At 44.5% G+C, this 17,750-nt stretch overlaps 1 protein-coding gene across 2 annotated transcripts in view; it reads left to right on the forward strand.

Moving 5' to 3' along the window:
* The window catches only part of LOC311112913 (protein Dok-7-like), a 48,405-nt gene that overhangs the window by 16,503 nt on the left and 14,152 nt on the right, over positions 1-17,750 (forward strand). Inside the window, exons 6-11 of one of the 2 annotated variants that reach the window (XM_084156053.1) lie at positions 1,828-1,932; positions 2,489-3,324; positions 6,029-6,077; positions 6,376-7,041; positions 8,020-8,102; positions 11,728-11,797. In XM_084156053.1, coding sequence (XP_084012179.1) covers positions 1,828-1,932; positions 2,489-3,324; positions 6,029-6,077; positions 6,376-7,041; positions 8,020-8,102; positions 11,728-11,797 — 1,809 coding nt within the window. The remainder of the gene's footprint in view (positions 1-1,827; positions 1,933-2,488; positions 3,325-6,028; positions 6,078-6,375; positions 7,042-8,019; positions 8,103-11,727; positions 11,798-17,750) is intronic. The other variant, XM_084156054.1, reaches the window with a different exon arrangement.

Consider the following 17,750-nt stretch of genomic DNA (forward strand, 5'->3'; position numbering starts at 1 on the left):
CCCTTTGCCTTGATGACAGCTTTGCACACTCTTGGTATTCTCTCAACCAGCTTCACCTGGAATGCTTTTCCAATGGTCTTGAAGGAGTTCCCACATATGCTGAGCACTTGTTGGCTGCTTTGCCTTCACTGCAGTCCAACTCATCCCAAACCATCTCAATTGGGTTGAGGTCGAGTGATTGTGGTGGCCAGGTCATCTGATGCAGCACTCCTTCACTCTCCTTCTTGGTCAAATAAGGGCTGTGTAAGGGCTACACAGTGTGTTGGGTCATTGTCCTGTTGAAAAACAAATGATAGTCCCACTAAGCCCAAACCAGATGGGATGGCGTATCACTGCAGAATGCTGTGGTAAGCATACTGGTTAAGCGTGCCTTGAATTCTAAATAAATCAACGACAGTGTCACCAGCAAAGCACCCCCACACCATAACACCTCCTCCTCCATGCTTTACGGTGGGAAATACACATGCAGAGATCATCCGTTCACCCACACCGCGTCTCACAAAGCCACAGCGGTTGGAACCAAAAATCTCAAATTTGGACTCCAGACCAAAGGACAGATTTCCACCAGTCTAATGTCCAATTTGTCACAGTCTCCTCTGAACAGTTGATGTTGAGATGTGTCTGTTACTTGAACTCTGTGAAGCATTTATTTGGGCTGCAATTTCTGAGGCTGGTAACTCTAATGAACTTATCCTTTGCAGCAGAGGTAACTCTGGGTCTTCCATTCCTGTGGCGGTCCTCATGAGAGCCAGTTTCATCATAGCGCTTGATGGTTTTTGCGACTGGACTTTTTCGTATTGACTGACCTTAATTTCTTAAGTAATGATGGACTGTTGTTTCTCTTTGCTTATTTGAGCTGTTCTTGCCATAATATGGACTTGGTCTTTTACCAAATAGGGCTATCTTCTGTATACCCCCCCTACCTTGACACAACACAACTGATTGGCTCAAACGCATTAAGAAGGAAAGAAATTCCACAAATTAACTTTTAAGAAGGCACATCTGTTAATTGAAATGCATTCCAGGTGATCTCATGAAGCTGGTTGAGAGAATGCCAAGAGTGTGCAAAGCTGTTATCAAGGCAAAGGGTGGCTATTTGAATAATCTAAATATAATATATTTTGATTTGTTAAACACTTTTTTGTTATGTGTTATTTCATAGTTTTGATGTCTTCACTATTATTTTACAATGTAAAAAATAGTAAAAATAAAGAAAAACCCTTGAATGAGTAGGTGTGTCCAAACTTTTGACTGGTAGTGTATATCTTGACAAAAGCGCAACTTGGACCTCTCGAGTGGCGCAGTAGTCTAAGGCAGTGCATCGCAGTGCTAGCTGTGCCACTAGCAATCCTGATTCGAGTCCAGGCTCTGTCGCAGCTGGGAGACCCATGGGGCGGCGCACAATTATCCCAGCGTCGTCCAGGTTAGGGGAGGGTTTGGCCGGCAGGGATGTTCTTGTCTCATCGCGCACTAGCGACTCCTGTGGCGGGCCGGGTGCAGGATTCATTGGCACAATGGTGATTTATGTTCACAGCTGTCCCAGTGTCACCTCAATACTAACCTAATGCAGCAGGCATAAAATAAACGTATTTCTTTTGACTATTAATCAACAGATATAAACAGAATTTTGTCCATTCTACTGAAATGTCTCACAAGGGCCTAAACGGATATATTATTTTAGGATACTGTAGTAAATGACCAAAGAGCAGTAGAATATAGTTTATTGGAATTACTATATCATTGCTATGGTTTGGTATAGATACTATGTTGACTGCTGGTAAAATAAAGGTAAAGTAAAATGAATACTGTTGTGTTTCACTCCGACAGACCCCAACGCTGCCGCCAACCAGGCCTACTCTGAGGAGAGGGTAAACCATGAGGCCCAGGAGCTGGAGAAACGCCTTAGCATGCTGTCTCACAAGAGCAGCACAGGTACATTACCTCACCATTCATTCTATTCCAGCCATTACAAAGAGCCTGTCCTTCAATGCAAAATCATTACCGTTATTGCGCTGTACTGAAAGTGCTCTATCTTGAAAACTTGACTGCTGACATGCACCGTTTTTTGGGGATTGTATTAACAGTGGGCTAATGAACATAATACTACAATATAGTTTATGAGTGAACTATCCCTTTAAAGGCATCCACTGCTCACCATTCATCTACCTTCGACAACATATGGAACATGTATTAGAGTTAGTATTATTCATGACTAATCCATGGGAAATTAGACATTGCCCAGTAATGGTGCTTGTTGCATTAATGTAACTTTCTAAAAGTAAGTTTCTATAGCGTCATATAGAAATGTGTCTTATGTTGTTGATTTATTGTGAGTATTATGACTGTGAATACCAGTCAGGAAAGTGAGGAGACCTATTTTGGATAATCTGAAGTTATGCTTTATTGATGTGCTTGTGTAGATAAGGTGTATAAGTAATATAATTTTTATAGAATAAATCATCTGGTTTTTTTTATGTTGTTTTGGAAGCCTCCTCCACGTATGGTCTGTCTGTGGCGGGAGACGACCGCAGCATATCAGGCTCCTCTGACACCTCCGACACCAGCCAATCAGACTCCAGCATCGGCAGCCGGCTGGCCATTTGGACTGAGCCTGTCACAACAAGCTCCGCCCCCACAGAGACCATCATTGGCCAGTCTGGGCCCAAGGTGGCCTTACAGGCCGAGGATAAACTGTCCGTCATCCAGGTGGGCGGAGCTCGTGCAGTAGCCAAGCCCCCTCGGTCCCGGCAGCTGCAGGAGATTGGTCGACAGAGCTCGTCCGACAGCGGCATCGCCACAGGAAGCCACTCCTCCTACTCTGGGAGTTTCTCCTCCTACGCGGGTAGCCTGGACATTGGCTCTGGGGGGGATGACTTTGGCTCCCTGCTCAGCCTGCCCCCTCACCTGGCCCTGGACCTGGCCCCCTGTACCTGCCCCCCAGCCCCAGGACACGAGTACCAGGTACCCACGTCACTGAGATACCTCTATGACACCCCCCGGAATCTACTGCAGGGGGGAACAGGAGGGGCCAGGGGGCACCAGACCTCCACAACATCTAAGGACCACGTGGCTAGTTCACCCCAATCACCCCCATCGTGTAAGTCAACACAGGGAGAGAAAGAGGCTCCTCTCGGGGGTCGCTCGGACACTGTTGTCAGGCGCTCAACGGCTGATCTCCTACAGGGGCACTCAGAGGAGAGTAAGAGCAGGGTGGCGCCGCCTAGTGACAGTCAACACCCGGACTCCCATCAGATATGCAGCAGTTCCCAACTCACTGCCTCCAAAACCCTCCTAACCATCTGCTCCACCTGTGGAGGATTCAAGGTACAGACAGCTGGGGTTATTGTATTTCCTTAATTCCTTCCCAGCTAGCACATAACGTTCTGAGAACCATATGTTTCTTAGAGCTTGGTGAAAGGGTGGTTGTCCTATGGTTATTTTGCATACAACCTTCCCACAAATGTACAGTACTTTAGCGTAACGTTTTCTGAATTTTTCCTCATGGTTCTATTTAAAGTCATGTTCTCAGAACATTAAGAAAACGTTCCAATAAAATAATAATTATTATAAAAACATATACATTCCATTCTCAGCGTCAACAAAACTCTCTCTATCCTCTGTCTCATTAAGTTTGTTCAGCTGTGTTAGCCACACCCACTAATTGGCCACACCTGATCTTAATGAGTGCTTGTTTTCTTTGAAATGTGATCTGTTTGAATAGACTAAAATGAACAGCTTTGTGTGAGTAAAAAAATACATGGCATGCTAGCTCCATCCTGGTGGGGCAGTGGCTTTAAGATATGGATAGAGAACAGAAGATCATAGGTTCAAATCTCACTGACCCCCATGCCACAATAAAAAAGAAATGTGTTTGAATGAATAAACAAATTGATTTCCATATGTCTTATCTGTGCTTGCAGTTCAAAACAGTTAAGCTAGCATTCTTACTAAAACATTTTCTCAGGACGTTATTTAATTACCTTCAAATAACCTATTATTTATTTTCTCAGAACCACCCTGCAACTACAAAATGAACGGTCCCAGAACAGGCGAAATGTTAACTTCCGTTCTCAGAACATTTAAAAAACGTTCAGTTTTACTGGTCAGAAAACATACGGTTTCGTTCCCAGAACCAACGAGAAACCAAAAATGTACGTTCCCACAACTTCCAAGGAACCAAATCTGCTAGCTGGGTTGTGTGTCCTCTCTCCTGACTCTTCTCAAAACCTATTGGAGTAGAGGAACTTTTGATCCTCTCCTCCAATGCGTTTTGTGAAGGAGGCGAGGAGTGTAGACATGAATTAAGGAAATACAATTGAGATGCTGCCCTGTTTACTTCTATTAATCTATGGTTGAAAAGTGTACCCTTTGTTTATTTTCATCCAATTGACTGTATTCAACTGGTTCGTCTCACTTTTATCATCATCAAATTGATACAGTTTGCACCAAAATGTTTAATTTCTTCAGAATTGCTTTGTTTGTCTCATGAGTACCAACTACCAAAGTACAAAGATACTGTCAGCAGCTTTCGATTAGACTTCATCATTCAGATTCACAAAAAAATCTGTTTTTGATAGGAAAATGGATGTCAATTGCCTCCTTTTTGGTTTGTATCTGAATTTTAGCATTCAAAAACATAGCTCCCTCCCACTCTCATATAGCATATCCTTCCAACTCCAACTGCTCCTCTTGTGTAACAAGTCTTTATAACAGTTTGTATGACTGCGAGTAAGGCTTAGTCATCTTGGTATCACCTGTTGCCGGCTATTGCTGTCAATATGGCCCTTTCTGTGAAATCTCACAGCAATTGGTGTTGGAACATTAACAGTCTTGCTGCCTGTCTGTCTGGCAAGGTGTGCACTCTACTAACCATTTGAGGTTCTAGCTGTCCTTTCACTCAAGCAGGTCAGGAAATGCTCTTCTGTGCGTAGATGTTGTTCTTATAGTCTCTCAAACACTCCCATCTCTGTAAGAAGTGTCTTCATAAGAGCATCTGTGTCACCATAGTTACTGCTCTTCTAATTGGGCCTCCATTTTGGGATTGTACTATCAGTCTGGGTTGTCTTGGGCTTTTCAAACTGATACTCTTCTTCTCTCTCTGAGGTCATCCAAGTGCAAGGAATTGATTTGAACTTCTTCTCGTTACAAACTTTTTTTTCCACTGTCTTGGCTTGTTATGGAACCACAAGAAAGGATAGCCCTTCCGTTTGATCTTTGAAGATGAATCTCGTTTACAAGTGATTTACAACGTAAAGCCTCATACTCATATACTTTGAAAGAGGACTTATTCATATAAGGAGTATGACACATGATTAGATCCCAATTTATTCATAAAACCTTCTCTGTGGAATAAAATAACTGATTATAGTCATTTATCTTTTTTTTTATAGTCATCCAAAATATACCTCTTATTAAGCAGTGCTTTTGATTATATTGAAAAGACATCCAAATTAATGAATAAAATGTCAGACCATCAGAATTTCAAACATCTTAAAACAAAGTGCTCTTCTTTGGTCAAAGCGGGTCTGTTTCACTCTGATTAAACCACTTCAATTGATGTTTATGTTTTTTTCTACCCCGTATATGAGAGAAAACAACCATTTATATGTATTTTGTTTCCTCTGACTTGTCTTTAGTCTAGCCTTCAGTCTCTGAAATATATTTCCCATGAGTGATGTAAAGCTCCAGCCTTACAGTGCAACAATTCATCGGTTAGTTGCCTAGCACCAGTCCTATGGGATAAAGCATTGTGTGGGTGGAAATCTATCAACACAGTTGTAATACTCAACCTCAGCTCTCAGCTAGGAAAACAAAGACCGTTAAGGGCCCAAGGGTTCCAATAACTAATTGTAACTCTATGTGAATAAGCCATAGCAGCTCTCGTGTTTTTACCAATAGTCAATGCCCTAGCAATACTAATTGAAAGACTCTGGCACAAAAATTATATTGTGAAAGGAACTGTACCTGCTGACACTGTTTAGTCTAGTCAGAATTATTGAAGATGTTCTCTTTCCTCATCTTCTCACAGGGGACCCCGCTCTCCTACACTGGGGGCTCAGCAATGCCAGCCATACCAGGTTAGTCTGCTCCACTAGGTGTGTGTGTGTGTGTGTGTGTGTGTGCGCGCGCACCCGATGCCATGATATCCCTTCATTATTCCTGTCCAAGCATGAATTGATTTTTCAGACCTGTGTTTACTTTGCAGCATGTTTAGATAAGTAGTTTGTTCTTATGACTGAATCCCATGAATTATTAAACCGTTGTGCAGATTTCCTAATCTGTGTAACTAGAAAGGAGATGCGTTAAGCTCCAAGGACAGAACCTATGGACTGAGGATTGGCAATTGCCTCAGAACCTCCCATTTTGAAAATCCAGCAGGTGAAAGTATTGATAAGTGCCCGTGCAGACCCACCAGCAGCTCCTCAGAATACATCAAGGTTGACGCACTGAAGAAAACTACAGAGACCATGTCCTCACCTGCCTCAGTGACCAATCACAGCTCTGAGAAGCTAAAGAGGAGGAATGAGGGACCAGCAGCTCTACAGAAGAAAGGCAAGGGGAAATTAGCTGACCTCTTAGCAGACCTATTAGGCTACGGCGGCACAACCGGAGAGCCAGGTACAAAGACAAACAAACTGAATCTTTATGAATCAATGGCTTCTGCTTTGGGACGTGAGCTTAGATCCCAACAACCTGTTATCAACTGTGGACCTTTGCGTGATCTGAACTCAGCAAGACAAGGGGACAAGGGGACTATCATTTACGAAAACTGCTTCAAGTGCAAGAAAGGGGAGGAGTGCCATCCGCCCCCTAGGGGGACACCAGCATTGCCCCGGAACAGCTTTGTCCTACAGGTTGGTCAAATGCACCACAGTGTATGTTTTGGACAGCCACTACCCTCTGAGCCCTTGAAGAACGGTGTGGGCTGTGAAAAGACATCTAATGAAGAGCAGCCTATTGAAGTGCAACTGCTGGACCCTAAACTCCAAGATGGAGACCTTCCATGTGTGGAGGTGAAAGATCATTCAGTATCGATTGAAGGTAAGAGAGTGCCCCCTTCTGATTTATTCTTCTCCTATCTTCATGGACTGAACTACATGCTAACAAACAAAGTCAGCCTCTTCCTTCCTGGCTTCTTCCCTCCTTCCTTCCTTCCTTCCTTCCTTCCTTCCTTCCTTCCTTCCTTCCTTCCTTCCTTCCTTCTCTTCCGCGCTCCTAAAACTGTGTTCCTTTTAATGTTTCCATCCCCGTTCTTTTCTTTGACTTTAATTAAAAATATATCATTTAAAATAATCTTTCTTCTCTGTTTCCTCTGTATTTCTTGGACTATTTCTCCTCCCTCTGCAAGCTGGTGATGCCTCTCTATGTTCTCTTCATGCTGTATTGATTTTGTGATTGAGCTGCTTTGAAGGTTGGGATAGATGCAGAGAAGCTCAACCAGCTGCTGCAGGATGAAACAGAATGTGGTTAGGATCAACTGAATTTTACACGACTGTGACGGTATACAAGAAAATTAGAAACTTAAATGACAATTGTCATTTTTGTCCAGCATGACCCCAGAGCTTCGCTGACAGTTATTTAGACAATGTGGTTTTGTGGAGGTTTCCATTTGTACAGGAAATGACATTAGGGCACTGTGTTGGCTGCTGTGCTCGTAACAGAGCCATCCCCATGAGTAATACAGCACTTATCCCAACCACACTAGGGCGCTCCAGACAACATCGACAATGTAATGCTATATCCTGACCTCCGACATGTTGCGGTTGTGTACGACAATAATTAATTTGTCCCCTGCAATTGTCTTCCAAGTCGTTTCCCATCCTTGGATCAAACAGGTTATGTGTGTTTGGGGACCGAGAGACGCCACTTCGGCTGCATTAGTTCACAGCATGTAGTAGAGGAAAAGGAGAACTTGATATAGGGATATTATCCTCACAGGGTTTACTGCAGTGTAATAGGAGTCTGTTGTATTGTTGCACATCTCATCTCAATCACACTTTGTTTTCCTCTTGCCACCAGATAAGAAGCAGAAGAGTAAGGAGGAGAGGCACAAAGTCGAGTATGAGATCATGGAGAGCCGGGCATTGGAGAAGAGTTCAGAGGTGGGATTACTCAATCCTCTTAAAATCATCACACTCACATATTTGAATTGTGTTCTTACTATGGTCCAAACTTATAATGAAATACCTGTGAGGCCAATGTCTATAAAAAAAAAGAGAAATGGTTAAGAGGGTGTACACTGCAGTATGGAAGTCCTTTATAACAGCTACACACAAGATATGACAGGGCTGTTTATACTGCTTTATAATTGTCCCAGACAATTGCTATATGCCATTTCCTTGTGATTCTGGCATTTAACATGAGTGGAGTCAGTGTAACACAGTGTTATGGAACTGTAGGGCAGAACAGACAGAACACATTGTGTAAGAGTGTTACCTCAGTCATTTTTTACATTTACATTTTCGTCATTTAGCAGACGCTCTTATCCAGAGAAATTGGTGCATTCACCTTATGATAGCCAGTGGGACAACCACTTTACTTTTTTAAAACTTTTTTTGGGGGGTGGGGTAAGGGGGTGTAGAAGGATTACTTTATCCTATTCCAGGTATTGCTTAAAGAGGTGGGGTTTCAAGTGTCTCCGGAAGGTGGTGAGTGACTCCGCTGTCCTGGCGTCGTGAGGGAGCTTGTTCCACCATTGGGGTGCCAGAGCAAACAGTTTTGACTGGGCTGAGCGGGAACTGTGCTTCCGCAGAGGTAGGGGGGCCAGCAGGCCAGAGGTGGATGAACGCAATGCCCTCGTTTGGGTGTAGGGACTGATCAGAGCCTGATGGTACGGAGGTGCCGTTCCCCTCACAGCTCCGTAGGCAAGCACCATGGTCTTGTAGCATATGCGAGCTTCAACTGGAAGCCAGTGGAGTGTGCGGAGGAGCGGGGTGACGTGAGAGAACTTGGGAAGGTTGAACACCAGACAGGCTGCGGCGTTCTGGATGAGTTGTAGGGGTTTAATGGCACAGGCAGGGAGCCCAGCCAACAGCGAGTTGCAGTAATCCAGACGGGAGATGACAAGTGCCTGGATTAGGACCTGTGCAGCTTCCTGTGTAAGGCAGGGTCGTACTCTGCGAATGTTGTAGAGCATGAACCTACAGGATCGGGTCACCGCCTTGATGTTAGCGGAGAACGACAGGGTGTTGTCCAGGGTCACGCCAAGGCTCTTTGCACTCTGGGAGGAGGACACAACAGAGTTGTCAACCGTGATGGCGAGATCATGGAACGGGCAGTCCTTCCCCGGGAGGAAGAGCAGCTCCGTCTTGCCGATGTTCAGCTTGAGGTGGTGATCCGTCATCCACACTGATATGTCAGCCAGACATGCAGAGATGCGATCGCCACCTGGTCATCAGAAGGGGGAAAGGAGAAGATGAATTGTGTGTCGTCTGCGTAGCAATGATAGGAGAGGCCATGTGAGGATATGACAGAGCCAAGTGACTTGGTGTATAGCGAGAATAGGAGAGGGCCTAGAACTGAGCCCTGGGGGACACCAGTGGTGAGAGCACGTGGTGCGGAGACAGATTCTCGCCACGCTACCTGGTAGGAGCGACCTGTCAGGTAGGACGCAATCCAAGAGTGAGCCGCGCCGGAGATGCCCAACTCGGAGAGGGTGGAGAGGAGGATCTGATGGTTCACAGTATCAAAGGCAGCAGATAGGTCTAGAAGGACAAGAGCAGAGGAGAGAGAGTTAGCTTTAGCAGTGCGGAGAGCCTCTGTGACACAGAGAAGAGCAGTCTCAGTTGAATGACCAGACTTGAAACCTGACTGGTTTGGATCAAGAAGGTCATTCTGAGAGAGATAGCAAGAGAGTTGGCTAAAGACAGCACGCTCAAGAGTTTTGGAGAGAAAAGAAAGAAGGGATACTGGTCTGTAGTTGACATCGGAGGGATCGAGTGTAGGTTTTTTGAGAAGGGGTGCAACTCTCGCTCTCTTGAAGACGGAAGGGACATAGCCAGCGGTCAAGGATGAGTTGATGAGCGAGGTGAGGTAAGGGAGAAGGTCTCCGGAAATGGTCTGGAGAAGAGAGGAGGGGATAGGGTCAAGGGGGCAGGTTGTTGGGCGGCCGGCCGTCACAAGTCGCAAGATTTCATCTGGAGAGAGAGGGGAGAAAGAAGTCAAAGCATAGGGTAGGGCAGTGTGAGCAGGACCAGCGGTGTCATTTGACTTAACAAACGAGGATCGGATGTCGTCAACCTTCTTTTCAAAATGGTTGACGAAGTCATCCACAGTGAGGGAGGAGGGGGGGGGGGGGGGGGGGGGGGAGGATTCAGCAGGGAGGAGAAGGTGGCAAAGAGCTTCCTAGGGTTAGAGGCAGAGGCTTGGAATTTAGAGTGGTAGAAAGTGGCTTTAGCAGCAGAAACAGAGGAAGAAAATGTAGAGAGGAGGGAGTGAAAAGATGCCAGGTCCGCAGGGAGTCTAGTTTTCCTCCATTTCCGCTCGGCTGCCTGGAGCCCTGTTCTGTGAGCTCGCAATGAGTCGTCAAGCCACGGAGCAGGAGGGGAGGACCAAGCTGGCCGGGAGGATAGGGGACATAGAGAGTCAAAGAATGCAGAAAGGGAGGAGAGGAGGGTTGAGGAGGCAGAATCAGGAGATTGGAGGGAGAAGGATTGAGCAGAGGGAAGAGATGATAGGATGAAAGAGGAGAGAGTAGCGGGAGAGAGAGAGCGAAGGTTGCGACGGCACATTACCATCTGAGTAGGGGCAGAGTGAGTAGTGTTGGAGGAGAGCGAGAGAGAAAAGGATACAAAGTAGTGGTCGGAGACTTGGAGGGGAGTTGCAGTGAGATTAGTAGAAGAACAGCATCTAGTAAAGATGAGGTCTAGCGTATTGCCTGCCTTGTGAGTAGGGGGGGACGGTGAGAGGGTGAGGTCAAAAGAGGAGAGGAGTGGAAAGAAGGAGGCAGAGAGAAATGAGTCAAAGGTAGACGTAGGGAGGTTAAAGTCACCCAGAACTGTGAGGGGTGAGCCATCCTCAGGAAAGGAACTTATCAAGGCGTCAAGTTCATTGATGAACTCTCCAAGGGAACCTGGAGGGCGATAAATGATAAGGATGTTAAGCTTGAATGGGCTAGTGACTGTGACAGCATGGAATTCAAATGAGGAGATAGACAAATGGGTCAGGGGAGAAAGAGAGAATGTCCACTTGGGAGAGATGAGGATTCCTGTGCCACCACCCCGCTGACCAGATGCTCTCGGGGTATGCAAGAATACATGGTCAGACGAGGAGAGAGCAGTAGGAGTAGCAGTGTTTTCTGTGAGTAGCAGTGTTTTCAGTCACATCCCACTCTTCAGTCAGACAGAGGGCAATGAGGCTGCACCTTTCCACCATGTTTTTCACACCACAGACTAGCAAAACCACCGGAACACTTGACTCAGTCGGAAAGACATGAATAAGCTTCAATAAGAACAAGAGACACTTCAGGCTACATGCTTCTTTCAACTTAAGTAGACAAGTCTGTGAGCTTTCAGTACACTCAAATTAGTCAAGTCTAAATCTAACTTGAGTCCCTCCAGTGAACTGTTAAGTAGAGATTAGCATTTGTCTGCTGTTGAATTTTGTTTTATTCAACTTGGACTGAAATCTTTGTAATTAATTCCAGCCTCAGGCTTGACCTTAGTTAGATGTAGCCTAAGCCATCACTTAGACACCAGCATCTTACTTACTGTGTACTGTGTCTTTCAGCCAGAGGAGAAAAGCAAGTACGAGCTGATGGGCAGTTGTGGACAACAACGGTTCCTTCATGAGACTGAAGGTGAGTGCATTTTATGTTCCAGTGTAGAGGTCTGTGTGGGCTGATTTCTTCATCTCGCTCCTGCCCGCTCTCGCAGGTTTTTATACCAGACCCGCCCGCTCCCGCTGGCTTTCTGTCCGACTCCCGCAAGAAATGGTCCTGAACCCAACCGCATCCCGCAAATGTTATTTTAGGCGTATGTGATGCAGCTCGCTTGCCAGCCATGGTCCCATAAGTTTTGCACCCTATAGGCAATTTCAAAATACTTAAAAATATCCTAAGAAATAGGTTAAATTACCAGAGATTCTCACGTGACCCATTATATTAGGCTATGAGTATTACTGGGCTACATCAGCCAATATGCTAGAGGTAGATTGAAGAGAGCGGAGTTGGAGAGAGAGCCGTCACTTGCACTTTCTCTTAAGCTGTGTTTGACATATATCCTTTTTGGAGTGGGGCGATTTTCAGACGGAGACAAATATGGGTGATCAATATTTATTTCCAAGCAATGTAGTAAACTATAGCCTAATCATATTTAGGAAGTACATTTCCTTGGAAAGATAACTGCCCTGTGCCTACTCTATTTAATTTACCTGTGTGTCAATCTATGTAACATAATAATAAATTCCCCAACAAATTCTGTCAGATTAAGCTAGAGATATCCGTTTTTTTTGCATGGGCTGCGTCTCAATCCACCACATCCGTCTATGGCCTTCCGCATCTGCGGTGGGAGGTGGCCGAGCTACAGCTGTGTTTGTCAGACCATGAGACATCCTGAAAATCGGTCTTCTCACGATAACGTCTGTAGCGTCCAAACGGTTTGGCCTAGACTCTATGGAAAGGGGAGACGAACAATGGTTCTCTCTGTTTTGCTACTCTACGACCCCCACAAGTGTGACAGGACTCATCTGAAGTCAGTAACACTGATGTGCCAACTTCTGTCTGTCGTTTCTGAACCGTTTGAGCTACAAACTAATATGACCTCACTATGGGGAGACTCTCATGAACACGATGGTGTGCTCCGTTTTGCTCTACGAACCCCACAAGTGTCACGGGACTCGTTTGAAGGTAACCCATACAAACGAATGGAAGTATGGAGGTAATTTTGTGCCAACAAAAATAACGGGTAAACACAGTATGTGTCCAAAAAACTAAAATATTTCCTGAGCTTTCTTATATCTCCTAAACAAATTGGACAGACACTTCCAAACCTTTTTCCTTGACTGTCTTTTTTTGGCATTTATGAATGTATTAATAATAATAATAATAATATGCCATTTAGCAGACGCTTTTATCCAAAGCAACTTACAGTCATGCGTGCATACATTTTTGTGTATGGGTGGTCCCGGGGATCGAACCCACTACCTTGGCGTTACAAGCGCCGTGCTCTACCAGCTGAGCTACAGAGGACCACAGTAGTAGTAGTAAAGGCCAAACTAAAAATATATACACCACCGGTCAAAAGTTTTAGAACACCTACTCATTCAAGGGTATTTCTTTATTTTTACTATTTTCTACATTGTAGAATAATAGTGAATATATCAAAACTATGAAATAACACATATGGAATCATGTAGTAACCAAAAAAGTGTTAAACAAATCAAAATATATTTGAGATTTGAGATTCTTCAAATAGCCACCCTTTGCCTTGATGACAGCTTTGCACACTCTTGTCATTCTCTCAACCAGCTTCACCTGGAATGCTTTTCCAACAGTCTTGAAGGAGTTCCCACATATGCTGACCACTTGTTGGCTGCTTTTCCTTCACTCTGCGGTCCGACTCATCCCAAACCATCTCAATTTGGTTGAGGTCGGGGGATTATGGAGGCCAGGTAATCTGATGCAGCACTCCATCACTCTCCTTCTTGGTAAAATAGCCCTTACACAGCCTGGAGGTGTGTTGGGTCATTGTCCTGTTGAAGCACCCCCACACCATAACACCTCCTCCTCCATGCTTTACGGTGGGAAATACACATGCGGTGATCATCCGTTCACCCACACCGTGTCTCACAAAGACACGCCGGTTGGAACCAAAGATCTCAAATTTGGACTCCAGACCAAAGGACACATTTCCACCGGTCTAATGTCCATTGCTCGTGTTTCTTGGCCCAAGCAAGTCTCTTCTTCTTATTGGTGTCCTTTAGTAGTGGTTTCTTTGCAGCAATTCGACCATGAAGGCCTGATTCACACAGTCTCCTCTGAACAGTTGATGTTGAGATGTATCTGTTACTTGAACTCTGTGAAGCATTTATTTGGGCTGCAATTTCTGAGGCTGGTAACTCTAATGAACTTATACTCTGCAGCAGAGGTGACTCTGGGGTCTTCCATTCCAGTGGCGGTCCTCATGAGAGCCAGTTTCATCATAGCGCTTGATGGTTTTTGCGACTGCACTTGAAGAAACTTTCAAAGTTCTTGACATTTTCCGTATTGACTGACATGCATGTCTTAAAGTAATGATGGACTGTCGTTTCTCTTTGCTTATTTGAGCTGTTCTTGCCATAATATGGACTTGGTATTTTACCAAATAGGGCTATCTTCTGTATAACCCCCCTACCTTGTCACAATACAGCTGATTGGCTCAAACGCATTAAGAAGGAAAGAAATTCCACAAATTAACTTTTAACAAGGCACACCTGTTAATTGAAATGTATTCCAGGTGACTACATCATGAAGCTGGTTGAGAGAATGCCTAGAATGTGCAAAGCTGTCATCAAGGCAAAGGGTGGCTATTTGAAGAATCTCAAATCTCAAATATATTTTGATTTGTTTAACACTATTTTGGTTACTACATGATTCCATATGTGTTATTTCATAGTTTTGATGTCTTCACTATTATTCTACAATGTAGAAAATAGTAAAAATAAAGAAATACCCTTGAATGAGTAGGTGTTCTAAAACTTTTGACCGGTGGTGTATATAAAAAAAAAAGATACCTAAAGGGGTCCTACATTTCCAAATCAAATAGCTAAATAATCCATGGTATGACCATTTTAAAACAATTCCATGTTAGCGTAGCGTAGTACCCCCCCCCCCCCCCCCCACCCCCCACACACACTTTTAGAGGTTAATTGAGACCACAACTAGGAGAGGAGAGGTAGGCTACTAAACTTTATGCAGCAAGAATGATGAGAGCAGACACTTGCACTATGTATTGCATATAGGATATAGCCTACATTTTAGGAGGGGAAGATTTGCAGGCAGAGACAAATAAATAGGTTATCAATATTTATTGAATAGGAAAAGGCTATGTTATGCGCGCGTTGCACATTTTCCTTTTCAGTGATAATAAAATGTTTTGATTGCAGCTCAAATCACGTTGGTTGAGCGCCCTCCACTTCTTTCTATAACCGATATGTATTTACAGACACTGTGGTAAATTATAGAGTAATTATATTTATGTTAATTTCTTTGGAAAGATAGCCCAACTTCCACGTGATTCTCCGCCCATGCATAGGCAGCCTTGGCCTACTCTATTTCATTGAGACCCAGAGCCGCTGGAAAATGTGTGGCGAGACAGCATTTTCCCCTGTACTTTTCAATCTTGTATTGTGCCGCCACACCACTCTCAAAGCAGCAGCACCAACCGGGCCAGTAACTTCTCAGCACAGTTTTGCATTCCAATTCAACATTTACCTGCTCTGTCGCAGTCTACCATTGAAAACCATTGAAGACTACACGCGAAAAATATACTATTCGTATTTAAGCAATATGATTGGCCGTTCATTCAAGCACCACTACGCTCCCGCGAGTCACATCTTCTCAAGCACTTGAGCAGTACAGAAATTGATAGCTACGTTCACACAGCACACGTGAGCTGTCCTGAGCAAAAAGATGCCCATCAATCTACTCGCTGAGCTTATTTATTTTAGGGAAAGTGATTTTTCAAAAGTAAAGCTTCAATTGTGAACATACTATCAGTATGCTGGCTACTGTTGATACAAAAATACACCTTAGCGTTTGTCTTGGCTAGCCTACTGTAGCCAGGTCGATATCTACTGTATTTTGGAACGCAATTGTCCTTAAGGGGCAGCGTCCTATTTTGAGATGTACATTTTTTTATCTCAAAATGAATACAATTCTAAAGAATAGAGTAATGAATTACATTGCTAAATTATATTAAACAGATGTTTAATACGTATCATAATAACCAAATATAGCCTATTAATCGCTGCATATAGAGAGAAAGCATGCCAACCTATAGGCCCTGCATGAACCCAATGCATTTAAAAACTACACATGTCCGGGCCAGTAGAAATGATGTTCGGGCCAGTAGAATTTTGGCCAACTGCTAGCAGATACCCATACACTTCCAGTAATTGCGCTAACGCTAGTTAGCATTGGCTACCAAAACTACCTCTTAACTTCATACTGCACACAGAGAAGTAGATAAAGGGTAGATAAATGGTCTTATTGCCAAAATCCCGAAGTATCCCTTTAACGTTGGACCCTGTCATAGCCTACAAAAGGGACCCATTTGAGACCCGTTTTACCTGACCAGGTCATGAGATCTGGAAAAACTCCAGGCCCCAGAAAAGACACATTGGAATTTTGCCACACCACTTTTGAACCTGTGGTGCCACCTCTGTTGAGACCACACTTGATCTTGCACTCCCAACTAGTAGAAGAGAGGCTACTGAACTTGAAGCAGGGATTGCTGAGAGTGTGTGTATAATGCGACAAAGGTGCTTTCAATACAACCGGTAGGCCTAGGCTAACTCATAGAAAGCAGAAAGACGTCAGTTTCCAAATAATCTACGGAACAAATACATATTTTCATCTCAAATTGTCCGCCTGACCGCCTGCTCCTGCTCCTGCCCGCAGCATGAAAGATGAAGACCGTGCCGTAATGATCTCTGTCAGGCCCCACAGGTATCCCGTGGGAATGCAGCCCTCTATTCCAGTGTTCTGTCTCACCATAGCCGGAAATGAGCATGGAGGGAGAAAAATAATCCAGCCTGTCATTGATGTTATAGTTATTTGTGGTCTTTGTTTTGTTTGAATGCTGAGCCAATCAAAACATCTTCAAAGATTGCCCTTAACTTGCCTAGACCATCAACTTCTCAGTTCTCAGTTGTCAGTCTCAGCTGAACTTCACCTTGCCCTTTCTGGCACAACTTCCTGTGCTCTCTCTCCATTAAAGTGGAACATTTTGATGAGTCATTTATCTTGAATCAACATATCCTCTATCACCTGTTACTCTGTGTGCATGACCGTGTTGAATGGCAGACAGACAGACAGCCCCCTGGTGGATTAATACAGACACCAGATGTAGGGGTCAGAGAGGGCAATGGTGAAGTCTCAGAAGTGATGACGAATGGAACGTAATTCTTTTTTTAATGCAGTTTTCTCTCTACGTGTCTTCTGACCTTGAACTTAAGCATGAGAATAGCATGCTATTCACCCGCTATTTGTTTGGGTTGGAGATCAAAGAAATTAAGGTGTGGCAGAGGTGTGTCTACAGATACGCTGTATTCTGACTTAATTCCCTCATAATTACACCAATTTTATGCACTTCAGGGTCCTGTTGGTTCCAGACTTCCAGGCATCGGTACCGCTTGCCGTGCGGAAGCAAAGAGAACAGTCTATGACTTGGGTGGCTGGAGTCTACAAACATTTTCTCAGCACCCCCACCCCTAAACCTCTTCCCGCAGCCATGTTCCTCTGACACCGCCTAGTATAGAGGTCCTGGATGGCAGGGAGCGAGCTTGGCCCCAGTTATCTACTGGGTGGTACGCACTACCCTCTGTAGCGTCTTGCGGTCGGATGCCAAGCTGTTGCCATACCAAGTGGTGATGCAGCCAGTCAAGATGCTCTCAATGGTGCAGCTGTAGATAATGTTGCTGCTACCGTCTCTTATGACCGTAAAGAGCTTCTGGATATCAGAACAGCGATTATTCACATCAAACTGGACGAAGATTATTTATTTAATAAGTCTGACGCAAAGGATATACTGCTTCTCCGAGACCAGGCCCAA

The sequence above is a fragment of the Coregonus lavaretus genome (genome assembly GCF_964263955.1).
Source record: "Coregonus lavaretus genome assembly, chromosome: 39".
In the NCBI taxonomy this organism is placed as follows: domain Eukaryota; kingdom Metazoa; phylum Chordata; class Actinopteri; order Salmoniformes; family Salmonidae; genus Coregonus; species Coregonus lavaretus.